The sequence below is a fragment of the Bos grunniens genome, chromosome X (assembly GCF_055505025.1).
Source record: "Bos grunniens cultivar Pamir isolate PY7600 chromosome X, Bosgru_T2T1.0, whole genome shotgun sequence".
Taxonomy (NCBI): domain Eukaryota; kingdom Metazoa; phylum Chordata; class Mammalia; order Artiodactyla; family Bovidae; genus Bos; species Bos grunniens.
The window spans coordinates 1,741,626-1,760,502 of record NC_141194.1 but is presented as its reverse complement, the minus strand read 5'-3'; the positions used below and the strand labels follow the sequence as shown (position 1 = coordinate 1,760,502).

At 54.0% G+C, this 18,877-nt stretch overlaps 1 protein-coding gene across 6 annotated transcripts in view; it reads left to right on the top strand.

The window, feature by feature from the left end:
* The first annotated feature begins 4,092 nt into the window (after positions 1-4,092).
* The window catches only part of PRKX (protein kinase cAMP-dependent X-linked catalytic subunit), a 63,021-nt gene continuing 48,236 nt past the window's right edge, over positions 4,093-18,877 (top strand). The window contains exon 1 of one of the 6 annotated variants that reach the window (XM_086386177.1): positions 4,093-4,234. In XM_086386177.1, the coding sequence (XP_086242303.1) occupies positions 4,147-4,234 (88 nt within the window). In that variant the 5' untranslated portion in view covers positions 4,093-4,146. Of the gene's footprint in view, positions 4,235-6,941; positions 7,668-17,808; positions 18,173-18,877 lie in introns of those variants that run through there. The other 5 variants (XM_086386175.1, XM_086386176.1, XM_086386174.1 and 2 more) reach the window with 5 other exon arrangements.

Sequence of the window (18,877 nt, the reverse complement as noted above, 5' to 3'; positions counted from 1 at the left end):
AGTTGCTCAGTCGTGTCCGACTCTTCTCGACCCATGGACTGCAGCCCATCAGGCTGCTCTGTCCATGGGATTTTCCAGGCAAGAGTACTGGAGTGGGGTGCCATTGCCTTCTCTGCAATTTGAACATATTATATTTCAAATATGAAATATGAAAACTTTCTTCATATTTTATTTTTTAAATTGAAGTGTATTGATTTAGAATGTTGTATTTCTGCTGTACATCTGTGATTCAGTTATACATGTGCAATGTATGTATAACATATAATATGTATAGGCATAAGTTGTATATTTTATATATGTTACGTGTGTTCAGTCACCTCAGTCATGTTTGATTTTTTGTGACCCCATGGACTGCAGCCTGCGAAGCCCCTCTGTCCATGGGATTCTCCAGGCAAGAATACTGGAGTGGGCCGCCATTTCCTGCTCCAGGGGATCTTCCCAACCCAGGGATGAAACCGGAGTCTCTTGTATCTCCTGCATTGGCGGGCAGGTTCTTTACCACTAGCACCAAGTAGGAAGCCTCTAGTTCACCTGGAGGAGTGGCAGAGATGGCAGATGACTGCTTTTTCCATCTTACCCTCCCCCCTGCCCCCTGGTCATCAGCAATCACTTTGGGGAGGGCAGGGCTAGGGGACAGCATTCGTTTGGTCGAAGGCATTGTGTAGCGTTTTGGGAGCCCTCATTCACGTTTGGAGGCCAGGAATCACTCATGGCTGTGACCTTTCTTGCTCACCAATACAGCAAGAAATAGTTTCATTTCATGGACTTCCCCGGTGACTCAGTTGGGGAAGAATCTGCCTGCAATGCAGGAGATCCGGGTTTGATCCCTGGGTCAGGAAGATCCCCTGGAGAAGAGAGAATGGCAGCCCACTCCAGCCTTCTTGCCGGGAGAATCCCATGGACTGAGGAGCCTGGTGGGCTACAGTCCACAGGGTCTGCAAGAGCTGGACACGAATGAGCAACTGACTCTTCATTTTCATTTAACCACCAAACCTCTGAGGGAATTACTGTGGTGGTCTGTGGCATTGGCCTGAATCATGTATGAAGGGAGAATTCTAGCCACAGATGCCTTCCTCCAAGGTCTGGGGACTGTTTCTACTTAGTCATATCTTCCTCACATCCTTTAGGAGTTTTTAAGTTTCCTCTTTGTACCCATTAAATACTGATGACCAGTGACAACAATCTTTCTCAGATAAGGATTAATAAATGTTCTTGATGTCCCTCCTGGAAGTTAAGATAAACTACAGAACCACAGTTTCTGAAAAAGACCTGAAGATAACTCTAATCCATCACTATTTAAAAAAATATATAAAAAAGCAGGTTTCCAAGCGTTTTCCATCTGTATCTCCTGTGAAATCTTGTGTATTCCAAAACCTGTGTCCTCAGAATCAGATAATCTGCACAATAGAAAATTTACTGTAAAGGTTTTTCTAATCCAGATAAAACTTTTTGGATATTTTCCTACTTTTTGGGTGGGTGAGTCTTCTTGTTATACAATGAAGATCAGAGTCTGTTAGAAAATGTGGATGACTATAATACTCCATGAGCTTCCCTGGTGGCTCAGACAGTAAAGAATCTGCCTGCAGTGTGGGAGACCTGGGTTCAATCCCTGGGTTGGGAAGATCTCCCGGAGAAGGCAATGGGAACCCATGCCAGTATTCTTGCCTGGAGAATCCCACGGACAGAGGAGCCAGGTGGCCTGCAGTCCTTGCCAAGTTGCTTCAGTCGTATCCAACTCTTTGTGACCCCATGGACCAGGCTCCTCTGTCCATGGGATTCTCGAGGCAAAGACTACTGGACGGGGTTGCCATTGCCTCCTCTAGGGGGTCTTTCCAAGGCAGGGATCGAACCCAGGTCACTGCAGGCAGATTCTTTACCATTTGAGCCATCGGGGAAGCTCACTCAGTCTCAGGGCTGCAGTTCATGGGGCTGCCAAGTGTCAGACAAGACTGAGCAACTTAGCATGCAGGCCATCCTGAGAGAAGTGTCCAGCTGCACTCCCAGACCACCCGTTGTCTCTCTCCTCTCTTCAACACTGCCTACACCTGTTATGGTGTTGAATTGACACCTCATCCTTGCTAGAGGTGGCTGTCATTCCTTCTTGATTACAAAGCTCAGTAACTCCCTGTCCCCGATCACAACCTCAAGCTCATCACAAAGGTGGTTATGACTGTATAATGCCTTGCTTAAAAGGCTTCCCCCCCACCCCCTCTCTTTTTGCTGTGGTTGCTGAATTTTTATGAACCGTGCACATGAAAGCTGCTTTGTTTTCAAGGTGTGATGAGACCTGCCCAGGATATTTATAGCAACAGGTAGGTCCGTGATCACTCCCCTGGACCGGAGAGCAAGGGTCAGATCCAACCCGCAACCCAGACTTTAATCCTCAAAGTGTCTCTGTTAACAGTTTTCCTCCTGGGATATCACTGCTGCAGGGAGAAAGCCACCTCTGACTCCAGGTTGGAAACCTGTTTGTCTAACTTGCTTTAATTATTATAATCATACTCAGGAGCTTGCCTGGAGGACCCTGCCCCTCTGCTGGACTGGAAAGTAAAGTGCTTTTGTTCAGCTCAGCAAGACATGGTTTGTCTCTGCCCACCTGTGAATACGTGAGATTCAGTTCAGGTCAGTTCAGTCACTCAGTCCTGTCTGACTCTTTGTGACCCCATGAACTGCAGCACGCCAAGGCCTCCCTGTCCATCACCAACTCCCGGAGTTCACTCAAACTCATGTCCATTGAGTCAGTGATGGCATCCAACCATTGCATCCTCTGTCATCTCCTTCTCCTCCCGCCTTCAGTCTTTCCCAGCATCAGGGTCTTTTCCAAGGAGTCAGTTGTTCACATCAGGTGGCCAAAGGATTGGAGTTTCAGCTTCAGCATCAGTCCTTCCAGTGAATATTCAGGACTGATTTCCTTTAGGATGGACTGGTTGGATCTCCTCGCAGTCCCGGGGACTCTCTCAATAGATGAGATGAACACACCCCTCCCTTGGAGATGTTTTTGCAAGACTGAAGACCCTTTCTCTTGACTTCCCCAGTGCCTCTCCCTCCGTGCTGCCTTCTTACTTTAGCTCCCGATTGCTTCTTTCTCTCGGATCTATAAAAGAACCTGGCATCCAGACCCCAATAAGATGCTTATTTGGAGGCGCTAGCCTGCCCTCCTCTAGATCTCCCGGCTCCCAGATTTAAAGTCGCTTCTTGCCTCAACACCTCCTCGCTCGGATTCACTGACTTGTCCTGCCGTTGAGCTGGAGAAAGAGATGGCAACCCACTCCAGTATTCTTGCCTGGAGAATCCCAGGGACAGAGGAACCTGGCGGGCTGCCTTCTATGGGGTCGAATAGAGTACGACACGACTGAAGCGACTTGGCAGCAGCAGCCGTTAAGCAGAGAAAGCTTGGACTCAGAAGGGGAAGGCGTGCCTTTCCCTGGGTGTAAAACCCCAGCCTTGACCACCGACCTTCATCAGCCAGTCAGACCCCCAGGCGATCCCTCTGCGGGACAGAACCTGGCGGGTGGTCTGAGCTCCGGGGCACCGGCCTTTGTCTAAACCAGCCGCGGGGGCGAGCAGCCCTTCCCCTCGCCCCGCCCGCTCCCGGAGCGCATTCTTTGCATTCCAGCCCAAGGACTGGCAACCTGACCAGAGCAGGCGTCACGCCCGGAGGTAAAAGCCACCCACAAAAGGAACAACAGGGCTGAGGTGAGGCCGGCAGAAAAGCCACACCCAGAGTCGGATCTGATTTCCTGCCTCGCGCTCCCAGCGGGCCCACGCCTCCTTTCTGAAGTTCTTGCCGCTGCAATGGGCGGTCCCCATCCCGACCCCTGCGATAGGCGGTCCCCACCCCAACCCCCAGGACGCAGGGGCAGGACACTCCCTTCCTAGGGCGGAAGGGCTGGAACTGCGCCAAACTATACACTGGCACGGTGCTCAGATTGTGGGCCGCGGATTTGCGGCCGGCTGAGCCGGGTTGGCGGAGGCCTGGGGGTGAGGGTGCGGCGGGGACGGCTCAGAAAGGTTCATTCGAGGCGTTTCTAGTTGGGCCAGCCGAGCTGCAGCTGGAGAAGACTCCTCAGAGTCCCTTGGACTGCAAGGAGATCCAACCAGTCCATCCTAAAGGAAATCAGTCCTGGATGTTCATTGGAAGGACTGATGCTGAAGCTGAAACTCCAATCCTTTGGCCACCTGATACGAAGAGCTGACTTATCGGAAAAGACCCTGATGCTGGGAGAGATTGAAGGTGGGAGGAGAAGGGGACGGCAGAGGGCGAAGTGAGGTGGTTAGATAGTATCACTGACTCAATGGACTTGAGTTTGAGTAAACTCCAGGAGTTGGTGATGGACAGGGAGGCCTGGTGTGCTGCACTCCACGGGATTGCAAAGAGTTGGACAGGACTGAGCGACTGAATAACAACCAGAGAAACTGGCTGGCTGGTACAAGTGGTATAGCTATAATCACAGATGGCCTGAGACAGACTTCCACTAGGGAAAAAGAAAAGAGAACAAAAACTATCCTTGTGTGTCTGAAATTTTAATGTATCTGATCATCTTGCATGTCTTTCCCCAAATCATCTCAGGTGTGTTTAAACCAGCAGCCCATCAGCTCCCATGCACTGCTCTTGCTTGTTCTATTATCTGCCTCTTAGTATTTTTAAAAATAGTTCTTTTGAAATAATTAAAGATTTATCAGGGATTTCCCTGGTGGTCCAGTGGTTAAGACGCTGTGCTCCCAATGCAGGGGACCAGGGTTTGACCCCTGGTCAGGAAACTAGATCCCATATGCTGCAACAAGGACCTGGAGCAGCCTAATAAATTAAAAAAAAACAAAGATTTATCTGAAGCTGCCAAGAAACCCTCAAGAGAGGTCCCTGTGCAGCTCCGCGCTTCCCCCACTGTGCACATCTTTATAACATCACTTTTGTCTGGCAAGGCTGGGCTGAACTCACCCCAGCCCCGCTGATTACTCGCTGGATCTGTCTACTGCCTGTTGTGGACTAATGGGCATGGCGTAGTCAGCTGAGCACTCAGTCAACTCCAGTTTTATTTTTTAGTGTAAAGTGATAGTCGCTCAGTCGTGTCCAACTCTTTGCGAACCTGTGGACTGTAGCCCACTAGGCTTCTGTGTCCATGGACTTCTCCAGGCAAGAATACTGGAGTGGGTTGGTATTCCCTTCTCCAGGGGATCTTTTCCATGCAGGAATCAAACCCAATGTCTCCTGCCTTGCAGACAGATTCTTTACCAACTGAGCTATAAGGGAATGCCAAGGGAGTCACCAGGGAAGCTCTTCAAAAAAGTTATTTTTTTTAAACTTTGAACCACACCCTCAGACTCCTGGGCCGGTGACACCTCTCACGCCCACGAGTCTCCCAGTGGAGCTTGGCAGGGACTCCACCCTTGGGGTCCCCCGGGATGTGGAGGCCAAGTACACACCTCCCCCTATGAACACCTGCTCTCGCTTGCTCCTTGGAAAAAAAGCAATGACAAAACAGACTTGTAGACAAAAGCAGAGACATTACTTTGTCTGGAAAGGTCCGTACAGTCAAAGCTATGGTGTTTCCAATAGTCATGTACAGATGTGAGAGCTGGACGATAAAAAAGGGCTGAGCACCAAACAATTCATGCTTTGGAGTTGTGGTGCTGGAGAAGACTCCTGAGAGTCCCTTGGACTGCAAGGACATACAACCAGTCCATCCTAAAGGAAATCAGTCCTGAATATACATTGGAAGGACTGATGCTGAAGCTGAAACTCCAATGCTTTGGCCACCTGATGTGAAGAACTGAATCACTGGAAAAGACCCTGATGCTGGGAAAGACTGAATGCGGGAGGAGAAGGGGGCGACAGAGGATGAGATGCTTGGATGGCATCACCAACTCGATGGACATGAGTTTGAGCAAACTGCTGGAGTTGGTGAGGCCTGGCTGCAGTCCACGGGGTCGCAAAGAGTCGGACATGACTGAGAGACTAACATAGGTACATGGACGTAAGCGGCCTTTCCACTGCTGTGGAGGGTCGCGTGGGCAGCGGGGGAGGGAGTGGTATCCAGCGTCTGGGCGGGGCGGAGGCGGGGTGTAGAAGAGGCGGGGCTTAGCTGAGGCGCGCAGCGGCGGAGGCGGGGCTTAGCAGAGCGCCGGGGACCGGGCGTGGAGGAAGAGGGGCGAGGCAGAGGCGGGGTTTAGGGGAGACTTGTCGGTGGCGGAGAGTCGTGGAGGCGCAGGGGAGGCGGGGCTTAGCGGAGGCGGGGCCTGTCGGGGGCGTGGCGTGGTCGAGGCGGAGCATAGCAGAGCGCAGAGGGGGGGGACATAGCGAGGCGGAGGCGTGGCGGAGACGGGCCATAGGCGAGCGCAGACAGGGGACAGGGGCTAGCGAAGGCGGGGCTAGCCGAGGTGGGACGGGGCGGAGGCAGGCTACAGACGAACGTAGAATAGGACGGGGCGAGGCTAGCGGAGGCGTGGCTAGCAGAGACAGGCCGTAACCGAGCGCAGAGGAGGGCGGCGCCGGAGGGCGTGGCTAGCAGAGGCGTGGCCAGCGGCGGTGGGGCGGGGCGGAGGCGAGCCGTAGTCGAACGTACAGTAGGAAGGGGCGTGGCTAGCGGAGGCGGGCTACGCCCGAGCCGCGCGCGCAGGGTCGGATCGACGTAGTCGGGGGGAGGGTGACGGGGCGTAGCCGTAGGCAGAGGGGTCGTAATTTAGCAGAGGCGTGGCTTAGCGGAGGTGGAGCCAGTGGAGTCGGTGCTAGAGGAGGCGGGCCATAGCCGAGCGTACAGTACGAAGGGGCGGGGCTTATGGGAGGCGTGGCCAGCGGAGGCGTGGCCGTCGGAGACAGGGCTAGCAGAGACCGGCCGAAACCGAGCGCAGAGGGGGCGGGGCTTAGCAGGGCGTTGCCAGGGGAGGTGGGACTAGCGGAGGCGTTTTCACCGGAGGCGGGACCAGCGGAGGCGGGCCATAGGCGAACGTAGAGTAGGAAGGGGTGTGGCTTAGCGGAGTCGGGTCGTGGCGGAGCCGGACCACAGGCCAACATAGGGTAGGAAGGGGCGTGGCTAACGGAGGCGCGGCCAGCCGAGGCGGGCCTACGCCCGAGCCGCGCGAGCAGGGTCGGGGCCGGCGCTCGGGGCGGGCTCAGGGAGCGCGGTCGCGGCCCCGCCCAGCCCTCTTCCGCCGGCTCTTCCCTCCCTCCGAGTAGCGCGCTCGCTGCGGCCGGGGTTGGGGGCGGCGCTCGCGTGCCCCGAGGAATGCACTCGCAGCCCGGCTCCCGAGGCCTCCGGGACCCCGCCTCGCCGCCACCGCCGCCGCCGCCGCGCGCCCCGGCCGCGCCCCCGCCGCCCCTGGAGGCCGGGGGCTGCTCCCTCCAGCCGCCCCTGCACTGAGCGCCGCGCCGCGCCTTTGTCCCCGGCGCGCTCGGCCGCCCCCCGGGACGCGCATGGGGGGGCCCGGCTGATGCCGCCGCCTCCGCGCCGCCCTCCGAGGCTGCGTCCGCAGGAGCCCGGCCCCGCGCGGACCCCTCCCCGCGCCCCGCGACCCCCGGGATCTCTGCGCGCCCCACATGGAGGCGCGCGCGCTGGCCGAGGCGGACGCCGCCGGCCCCCGAGAAGGACCCGCGGAGCCCACCGCGGGCGCGCCGGAGCCCGAGCCGCTCGCCTACCGGCCGGACGACTTCCACATGCGGGCTACCGTGGGTGAGTTCTGTGCGCCGCCGCCGCCCCCGGGGGGGACTCGGGCCGGCACACAAAAGGGTCGCGTGCGCTCGCCCCTCTAGCGCCGCCTCCCCGGGCGCGCCCTTCTGGCGCGGTCCCTCCCCGTCTGCCTACGTGGGGGTCCCCGAGCGCCCCTACACTTGGAGAGCTTCTCCCCGCCCCCCCTACCCCCCGGTCCTGGAGAGCCTTCCCTCTCTCCGGATCGTCCAAACTCTCTTTATTTACATCTCTCCCCACCCCCCAGAGCCCCCCACCTCCCAGCAGCCTTGCCGTTGTCTGGACTGCCCCCCTACCTCCCGAGCGCTCCTCTGTTTAGAAGGCCTACCCGCCTTGGTCCTTAAGAGCCACTCCACCTGCGGGCACTCTCTCAGGATCTTTCAAAGTCTCTTTATTGCGATTTCCCGCCGGGTACACCCGTCCCCCCAACCTCCCCAGCAACCATTCCTTTCTCTGGACTGTCTCCCCAGCACTCATAGATTTAGAAGGCTCCCCCCCAACCCCGCCCCTTGAGATCTCGTCTCCGCACCTGCGGGCGCACTCTCTCGATCTTTCAAAGTCTCTTTATTGAGATTTCCGGCACCCCCCCCCCCACCCCCGCCCCAGCACCGCGCGGTGCCCCCCCAGCAACCATCTCCTTGTCTGGCCGCTCTCACCCGCCCCCCCATCCCGACGTCACAAAGCCTGCCGGGGATCAGTTCACACTGGTGGTCTCGCGCGGGCCCTCCCCACCCCGCCGCCCACCCGGGTCGGGACTCTTGGGCACACAGGCAGCTTCTGTGGAGACACCTGCCGACTTCACTTTGATTAGTCTCCTCTTCCCCTGTCCAGCAGCAGGATGCTCCCGCTTGGACTTTAGAATTCTGGGGTGCCTCCCTGGCGTTCTGGGGGGAAGTTCCTTACATCGCAGTTCTTTTCCTGTGTGCATTTGAACATCTGGGGTGGCCCGTGAAGTTGGGGGGGCATTGGATGGCACTGGAAGTAGATGACAGCCGTGGTACTTTTCCTGTGTACCTTTGAAACTTGGCATTTCTTTTTTTTTTTTTAATGCAACACTAACTTTCCACCTCCACCTCTGTACCTGACCACTCCCACGCAACTGAATAGGTTGTGCCTCGGTCCCCAGACATGTTGGTTTCTGGAGTCCGCCCCCGAGTGGTTAGAATGTCCCAACCCCACAAGGGCGCTTCATTCAGCCCCGGGGGCTCAAGCCAGCCTGTGACTTCTTGACAACTCTTTGTTGCTAAGGGCCTTGTGCCAACCTGTCCCTCTTTTGCCTTTTTTTCATATTGTTGTGGCGTTGTGGAGAGACAAGAATAGTGGAGTGGTTGGCCAGTGAAGGACAGGGGAGCCTGGTGTGCTGCAGTCCATGGGGTCACCCCCAAAGAGTCAGACATGACTTAGCAACTCGACACCCACCACTATCTCCACCCTCTTTTTCAAGGGAGGAAGCACTGAGTTCAGGGTCACGCTTGAGGCTTCATAAGACCAAAGGGCACAGCCAGAGTGGCCTTGAAACTTCCCCTTTTATCTGAAACCTCTTGGCCATGTGTAGTCAGCAGTGAGGAAAGGGTCCCCAGGAAGCCTGGTTTGGGATAGAGTGAATCGATGGCACCCTCCGTCTGTCCTGCCGTTCACCTCCTCTCCCTGTCTGCCCGGTTCTTCTCTTGCTCCTTCCTTCTTCTCTGTCTCCATCTGTCTCTTCCCTTTCCTGTCTCTGTCCCTCCTCAATTTCATCTCTCTCCCGTTTTCACTCTCTGTGTCTCTCACCTTCTCTGTCTTCTCTCTCTCTCTTCCTCTCTCTGGGGCACTCCACTGGGCTGATTTAAGAAGCTGCCCATGTTATTTTTTTTTTTTTGCAGGCAGCAGAGGAGGTGAGAAACCCCAGATCAAGGGGCAGCCATCCCCCCACCCCCGCCGCCCCCTCTAGCTAAAACACACACCAGCAATGGAAAGTTAGTGGAGGCCCCGCCGGCCCCTTGGCACACAGCTCTAGCAATTGGATCTGTTTGGGGCACTGAAGCCAGTCTCTCGTGAAAGATGCCAGGGCGTCCGGCGGGGGCCCCCTGGGGGCAGGTGGGTGGACTGCGGGCCGTGACGTAGCCTGGTGTCTGCAGCCCCCTGGGGACACTCTGGGCGCTTGCCTGGTGGGCATGGGGAGCCCCGGTGAGTCATCTGGTCCTTAAAAATAGAGCGCCACCGCTTCTGGGGACGGAGTGGGGCCAGGTAGGGTAAGACGAGCTCTCTTTGCCTTTCTTAATGAAGAAGATGCTTATGCTTCAAGGATAACTTCCTGTGGGCTCCAAGGGTATGAAGGGAGAGCCAGGTCATCCATATTCAGGATGTTGGACTAGCTCAGGTGTGGAACCAGGGGGTGTGTGTGTGTGTGTGTGTGTGTGTGTCGCTTTGGAGCTTTGCTGACTTTTTTTTTTAATTAATTTTTTTACTGAAGGATAATTGCTTGACAGAATTTTGTTGTTTTCTGTTAAACCTCAACTTGAATCAGCCATTATTGGTATATTGCTGACTTTTTGTTTCGAAATCACCTTTTGCCAAGACCTTTTTCTTTAATGTTAAAAAAGATTCGTGTGAGAGAATCTTTTTTTTTTTTTGAGAATCTTTTAACATTAAAGAAAAGTCAGGCAGACACACTGCCTGAGATGCTAAGAAAGTCAGAATGAGCTTGAAAAAGTCCTAAATCCTCCGGAGGTGTCACAGTTTCCAGTAACTTGATATCATACGGTGTCTGGGACAAAAGTGAGAGGCTGCCTGCTGTTAGAATGCAGTCCAGACTAGCCTGCTGTCTCTTCATCCCAAGTTTCCACTTGGGGAAAGTACAGTTTCCCTTTTCAGTGGTCACGGACCCATGCCTCACCAGCCCCCATCACAAACTGGCTCCCCTGGTGTCTATGAACTGTCTGTGCGCACTCTCCCAGCTGAGGAAGGCCTTTCTGCATGCCATGAAAGGAACCCACACACAAAACACAAACTAACCGCTCCCACAAGCCTCTCAGCCTTTATCACGGGCCCCACCCCCTCGGAAACTTCCAGAATGAGTCAGGGTGGCCGGACCTGTTCCCCAGCCTGAATGTGTCGCTCGCTGTGTTGTGTCCGACTCTCTGCAACCTCGTGGACTGTAGCCCACCAGGCTTCTCTGTCCAGGGGGATTCTCCAGGCAAGGATACTGCAGTGAGTTGCCACTCCCTTCTTCAGGGGGATCTTCCCGACCCAGGGGTTGAACCCGGGTCTCCTGCATTGGCAGGCACATTCGTTACCAACTGAGCCACCACCCTGAAGGGTGTATTAGCGCCCAGGCTTCGCATAGGGAGGCATTTTCAACTGGTCTCGTGTCCACTCCAGTGGGTCAGCTCTTCTGTTTTCTTACCAACACACTTTTTTTTTTTTTCCATCTTTTCATTTCACCTGTGGGCTGAGCCCCGGGGGAGTGACCTGTGGGACTGAATTTCTGACTCACCATCCCCCAAGTCTGGTTGTGCTGACGTTTGATCTCTCAGTGCAGGTGGAACATGGCAGGTGGGCACAGGTGTGCTTCATCCTGATTTAGCAAAAAAAAAAAAGGGGGGGGCCAGGGCTTCTCAGATGGTGGGACACCCTCCTTGACCCCCCAGCCTCCCCGGTGTTGGGCGGAGGGACCGTGACCTCAGAAGCCAGCTGGCAGCAGACGGCCCAGTTCTTGGGGAGTCCACAACATCTTGGAGAGCTTGACTAAGGAGGACAGTCAGTGATCAGATGCTCTTGTTCTGTGCTCCTGGATAAACCCTCTCTGGGAAACTGTCCAGAATTGTTGACAAGTTCTCCACGAATTCAAACAGCTTGGAAGAAAGCTAGTATTGGTGAAAAATCTCACGAAGGGCATTTTTCTTTATTTATTTTAAAAATGTTTATTTGGCGGTACCAGGTTTTAGCTGTGGCTCGTGGGATCTAGTCCCCCGACCAAGGAGTGAACCTGGGCCCCCTGCATTGGGAGTGTGGTGTCTTATGCACTGGACCCCCATGGAAGTCCATGAAGGGCATTTTTTAAAGGGCTTGGAGTGGTGGGGGTGGGGTACCATCTTGGCCAAACTGATTTCCTGGATGGGGAAACTCAGGCTCAGGTACAGCAGGAATGGTTTGCAGCTACGCTTGATTTCTTGCCATGAGCACAAACAGTGGTTCTATTAAAAAGAAGTGTTTTGGAATAATAGCAGGTGCGCAGGGGATTCCCAAAACCCACACCTAGGCTCGTGTATCAATCACAAAGCTTTGCCTCCTGTGACATCTTCTTTAGCTATCATACGATATTAAAACCAGGATGTTGGCTGTACATACGGCTATATTTAAAGTAGATAAGCAACAAGGACCTGCTGTCCAGCACAGGGAACTCTCTGCTCAATGTCATGTGGCAGCCTGGATGGGAGGGGAGTTTGGGGGAGAATGGATGCTTGTATATGTATGCCTGAGTCCCTTTGCTGTCTATGTTGTTGATTAGCTATATTCCAGTAAAAAATATAAAGCTTTTTATCTTTTATTTTTTTTAGAAAATGAACCAGGATGTTGGAATGGGTTCCATATTGTGTTGAGAGAGCATAGCCCCGATCACTGTGCCCACTTTTCACGGAAGCTCTTTTGAGTGTGTGAGGAGGGTGTGTGTGTGCGTGTGTGTGTGTGTAGTTCTCTGCAGTTTTATCCTGTGCGTCCGTCTGGGCAGCCCCCTCCCATGTCTGAGATCGAGATCAAGGCACAAAACTCATTCCCTGAGCACGGGAGTGTGCTCACACCTGACTTTTTTTTTATTTTTTTCGTTTTAGCGTAGCATCACACTGTCAGAAAGCCGTGTGTTCTTACCATCTGGGAGTCCTTCCGTAGTGAATAATTAAACCCGTACTCTTCTCTCTTACGATTGTTTTCCTCTCAACTGCTACGCCTCTTGGTTCCCCAGAATCGACCGTACTCTTTCTCCCTCCCACATGGACGAGCTCCTGCTCCCAAACCACAACACAAACATAACCTCCGTGGCCGGTGGAATCCTGCCGGGCGAGATCTCCCATGCTGGTGAATGACTCCTTGTCCGGGAGGTGTTGACAGGAGCTGCCATTAGGAGGGATTGTGGTTTCTTGTCCCACGATAATGTTCGTGTGCCCCTTTTAATCTTAACTCACCTTGCGTGGGTGCGGATGATAGTTTCATTCTGAGAGCATCACGGCAACTTCGCAAGCTAGGTAACAGACCAGAAAAAAAATATTGCTTCTTACAGAAGTCCTGCAGGCTCTTTGTCCTCATTAAAAAAAAAAAGTTGATTTATTAATTTTTTTTTACCCTTTGGCCATGCTGTGTGGCTTGTGGGATCTTAGTTCCCCGACCAGGGATCGAACCTGTACCCCCTGTGTCGGAAGCATGGCATCTTGACCCCTAGACCACCAGGGAAGTCTCTGTTTCTTCTCATTTTTTTTAAAGACTGCAGTGACATTGATGTGACATAAAAGGAACTGTTTTCAAGAGAACTGTCCACTGGCCTTTTGCATATTCAGAGTTGCGTGGCCCTCGCCTCTGTGAGGTTGCAGAACATTTTTGTCCCCCGCAAAGGAGACTCTCTCCCAGTCATCCCCGCCCCACACCCCAGCCATTTCTTGCTCTTCCAGCTGCTGAGAACCCCCTGTCTGCTGTCTGTCTCCATGGTTTTGCCTGTTCCGTGTTGTCATCTTCACACAGACTCTGTTTCGTCAGGTTCCATCTCTGCGGAGCGGGGCCTTTGTAAACTTTTCATCTCCAAGGGTTGTAGCTCAGTGGATAAAGAAGCCACCTGCCGATGCAGGAGACCCGGGTTCGACCCCTGGGTCGGGAAGATTCCCCTGGAGAAGGAAATGGCAACCCACTCCAGTATTCCTGCCTGGAGAATCCCATGGATGGAGGAGCCCAGTGGGCTACGGTCCATGGGATTGCCGAGAGTCAGACATGACTGAGCGACTGACGCTTTGCTTCAAGAGAAGCTTGGGAGGTGCAGAGGCGATGGTTCCCTGTTTGGGAGAAAGAAAAGGAAAACTAGCCTGAGGAAACAAAAATACCGGAATGGGAGGACCATCCAGGAGTAGAAATGTGCAACAAAAAACAGTTGCATTCTCGTTCTCACTCGGGGAAAGAGGGGGACAGGAATGAATTAACAACCCACAGGTATGTCCACACAAAGCCTGTGCTCCTGGGTAGGCTAGACCCTCGGCCACGGACACACACACAAATCATGTCCCCTCACAATGGGACCTTACTTTGAAACAGGGTCTCTGCAGACGTGGTGGAGTGAAGGGTCTGAGATGAGGTCCTCCTGGATGGGGGTGGCCCTAAACCCCAGTGACAGGATTCTTATAAGACACACAAGAGGAGAGACACGGACGCAGAGGAGAAGCCACATGGAGACGGAGGCAGAGACGGGAGGGAGGCGGCCACCAGCCCAGGGATGGACACTCGGAGCCCCCAGAAGCTGGAGGAGGCGGGGAGGACCCTCCCCTGCAGCCTCTGCAGGGAACTCAGCCCTGGGACACCTTGACCTCAGACGTCTGGTCCCCAGGGCTGGGGCCGGGTGTATGTGTGTGGTTGCTAAGCCCCCACGTTGTAGGAGCCCCAGGAAGCTCATACAACTACCAGAAAGGACTGCAGAGTAGCTTTCTACGTGATTTTGGAGCTCAGTCCGTGAAAAATGAGTTAGGCTGAATCCTTGGAGGTCGAGGACCCCCGGTTCCATGTCAGACGAGTGTTTTCCAAGGTTATTTTTATCCCACGGAGAAGGTGTCTGAAGCCAGAAATCCACGTGTTCATTTCAGAGGACTGTGCGTGCATGCTCAGTCACTTAGTCATGTCCGACTCTTTGGGACCCCGTGGACTGTAGCCCGCCAGGTGACCTCTTTGCATGGCCAGAACACTGGAGTGGGTTGCTGTTTCCTTCTCCAGGGGGATCTTCCCGACCCAGGGATGGAACCCGCGTCCCGGACGTCTCCTGCATGGGCAGGTGGATTCTTTACTACTAGTGCCACCTGGGGAAGCCCCTTCAGAGGATGAGGCGTCCCTCATTCACTGTTTGGCAGAACTCCATGGGGCAGAGTCTCCACCAGCTTCCTGTGTGGTCAGGCCCACCGGTACCATCTTGAATCCGTGCCGACCTTGGTGTCTTGGTGGGGCATGGGCCCACCAGGAACACCATCCATGGGGTATCTTATCAGCAACACAGATCAGCTTCTCATGGTTCTGGGGGCTGGGAGTTCAAAGTCAGGGTGGTTGGATTTTGCTCTGAGATGTCTCCTGGGTTGGCTTCCAGCGGCGTCCTCAAGGGTGCTGGGTAGCAGGAAGCTCTTCTAAGGATGGTAATCCCATCCTCGTGAATTCTTCTCAGCCTCATCCCCTCCCAGAGAGCCACTTCAAGACACCATCACGTGTCCGTGGGTGTGTGGGTGTGTGTGTGGGTGGTGTTTGGGCTTCCACCTGAGCATCCTGAGCGGACATGCACATTCAGTCCACAAGACCGGGCTTGACGTCTCCCGGCATGTTGACCTACCTTCCCTTGACGTCAAAGGTTGACCTGCCTTTGGGGCTACAGGTGGCTGTCTCCAGCAGCACCTTCACGTTGTCACATCCTAGAATCCTCCCAGGAGAACACTTGTCCCCCTGGGGCTGGGGACAAAGCCTCCTTGACGCCCTCCCGGGTCATCCGGTACATCAGGACACGGTGGGTGATGCTGATGTCAGCCTTGCTCCTGGGATGGGTACCACCGAGGAGGTCGCGTCTGTCTCTAAGGAAAGGGCCAGAAGAGTATGTGGCACAGGCGTGACCATCCCCTCCCTGGGTCACTTGAGCCTTGTAACCACCTTGTCCTTCCTGTTGGGGAGAGAACAGAAAAAAAACAGCCGCATTCACAATTCTCAGGAAACCTTCCTCATTCGCTTTGGGCATCGCGCCGTGGGGCTTTCCTGGTATTTTCCCCAAGTTTTTTTTTTTTTAGACACCCACATGTCACCACCCTCAGAGCATTCGAAAATGTTTCCCTTTGTCCTCTTTTCGCTGAAACTGCAAGTGCTTTTTCTTGCCGGGAAGAACCAGTCAATACCCGGAAAAAGCAAGGTTCACTCTTTGAGAGCTCCGGTCCCAGGGAAGGCCACAGGCATCTCCCTGGATTTTCATGGGAGTCTCTGGGAGGAAAGGGAGGCGACCAGGGCGTTTCGGGGTGTCTTCCCCAGACGCTCAGGATGTGAGCTGATTGGGGTTTGCGATGAGAGCATGTGGCTCCTGGTTTGGCAGACAGCTGTGTTCGTGCTGTGTTTACAGAGAGAAGGAAGTGTCATCTCTGGGGTCTCCCCTTCTGAGGACATGTAGACGGGCCCTCCTGGATTAGGGCTCCACCCTAAGGACATCGTTACTCCTTAGAGATTTCATCTCCGTTTACCGTCCCACCAGGATGATGAGTCGTGTCCAACTCTCTTGCGACCCCAGGGACTGTAGCCCACCAGGCTCCTCTGTCCGTAGGATTCTCCAGGCAAGAATCCCAGAGTGGGTTGCCATGCCCTCCTCCAGGGGATCTCCCCGACCCAGAAATGGAACCTGAGTCTCCTGAATTGCAGGCAGATTTTTTTACCATCTGAGCCACCGGGGAAAGCCTTGGGACAATTTAAGACCCGTTGCAGCTAAATAAATAAATACTTAAAAAAAAAAAAGCTCTTCCTTACGACAAATGGGAAACACGATGACCAAAAGATGGGGCTGGAGGTGTGCGTGTGTGCGCAGTGGGGAAGGTATTCATGACCACTTGAGGCTGTCGGGCTGTACTGGAGTGTCCACTAATTGCCACCTCCACCAGGCAGGCCCCTCGCTGGTGCTGGACAAATAGAACCAGTTCTGAATGTTACAGGAGGGCCCCAGCCCCAGGACTGCTCCTGGACAAGACGCAAAACCTTCCCTTTGAGGAGGAGCTTCTGGCTCTGGGATGCGCCTTTAGACACGCAGCTCTGAGCCATGGGTCTTGGAGTGGGGACGTTGGGCAGGCTGCTGCGTGGAATCCCGGAAACCACGCTCGTATCCGTATCAGCCGGGCAGCAGAGACGCGGCTGATGGAGGGGAGGCTTGTTCGCAAGGAGCCTTTATAGTGTCGCTTGATTGAACATCACGAGTCCATTTACTTCCCTTTTTTTTTTTGGTAAGCTTTGTTCAGTCGGGAAGTCCTGTCTGACTCTTTATTACCCCGTGGACTGAAGCACTCCAGGCTTCCCGGTCCTTGACTGTCTCCTCGAGTTTACTTAAACTCATGTCCATCGGCAAACTCAGGCTGTTTTTATTTTTCTGAGGCTACCCTTTGAAGAATAACCAAACCAACACTACAGATACTCTTGTGCTTCTGTGTCAGTGGCTCAGTCGTGTTTCACTCTTTGCGACCTCATGGAGTGTATCCCACCAGGCTCCCCTGTCCATGAGATTCTCCAGGCATTCCCTTCTCCAGGGGATCTTCCCGACCCAAGGATCGAACCCCAGTCTCCTGCCTTTGCAGGCGGATTCTTTATGGTCTGAGCCACAAGGGAGATTAATGAATGCTTGTAAGCTACTCTTAACTGCAGAAATAGCCTTCCCCACATTTCAGGGCTGGGATCTCCGATGCTACGGTGGATTGGGTGGACAGAATGCGGCATCTTTTGCTAAATTCCTGAGGCTGAAGTGCCAACACTTGAGCCACCTGATGTGAAGAGCTGACTCATTGGAAAAGACCCTGATGCTGAGAAAAATTGAAGGCTGGAGGAGAAGGGGAGGACAGAGGATGAGATGGTTGGATGGCATCACTGACTCGATGGACATGAGTTTGAGTAAGCTGCGGGAGTTGCTGATGGACAGGGAGGCCTGGCGTGCTGCAGTCCCTGGGGTCGCAGAGTCCGACACGACTTGAGTGAGTGAACTGAACTGAGGAGACATTTCTAAGTATGAGGTGAGGAATGATCAGCAGGTACACTATGCTTGACTTTATCTTACAATCTGTAAACAATACATTAGAATACGTGAGTCGACACCCCTTTTCTGAAGGAATACCCAAGAGAGAAGTAGCAATAAAGTCATAATTGTGAGTCATCCATCAGATGAAATAATTCAGTTCAAGCGTGTCTCTTTCCAAGAGCCGGGGACTGGGCATGTGGTCAGGAAGGAAATACAGTGTGCTTTTTAACCTTGTATGAGAAATGGGGTTCAGTTCCGTGTTGCTGAATGTAGTTGGGTTTCTGCTGGTCTCTGAATTCTCTCCTTATGGTTCATGTGGACACTTGCTTGATGAAGCAGCTCATCGAAGGGGAGGAGTTTGGAGGGAAGCCTCCCTGGGGTTCCTGTGAAAAGGCGGACGATGACTTGAACGGATGGCTTCACCCTGCTGGTTCCTTCTCTGGGGAGCCTCTTCGCGGAACAAAGGAGCCAGCGCATCTGAGGCTGGGTGTGGCCAGCGGGGCTCCAGCTGCAGAGAAAGCCGGCCTTTGTAGTGGTGAGGGCGCCCGGAGTCTGAGTGTGGAGGGACAGATGGAAGCAGGGCTCTGTGTTCCTGAGCGGTGTGTGTGTGTGTGTGTGTGTGTGCGCGCGCGCGCATGCTTAGCCCTGAGGCTTGCAGGAAGCAGGGAAGAGGTGGACAGGGAACTGGCTTATGTTTGGGAGCAATTCCTTCCCCCGCCTCAAAAAAATAAAATTATTTAGTTCAGGTTGAAAACTCAAGCTTGGAGTCTAAAGTAAACTAAAGTGTTACTCGCTTAGTCGTGTCCAACTCTGTGCAGCCCCATGGACTGCAGCACGCCAGGCCTCCGTGTCCTTCACCAACTCCTGCAGCTTGCTTAAACTCATGTGCATCGAGTCGGTGATGCTATCCAGCCATCTCATCCTCTGTCGTCCCCTTCTCCTCCTGCCCTCAATCTTTCCCAGCATCAGGGTGTTTTCCAGTGAGTCAGCTCTTTGCCTCAGGACCAATTGTATAACACAGGGAACTCTGCTCAATACTCTGTAATAACCTTACGGTTGCCAGGGGGAAGGATGGGGGAAGGGATAGTTAGGGAGTTTGGGATGGACATGGACACACTGCTATATTTAACGTGGAGAACCAGCAAGGACCTTCTGGACACCTCAGGGAACTCTGCTCAATCCTCTGTAATAACCTTATGGTTCCCGGGGGGAAGGATGGGGGAAGGGATAGTCAGGGAGT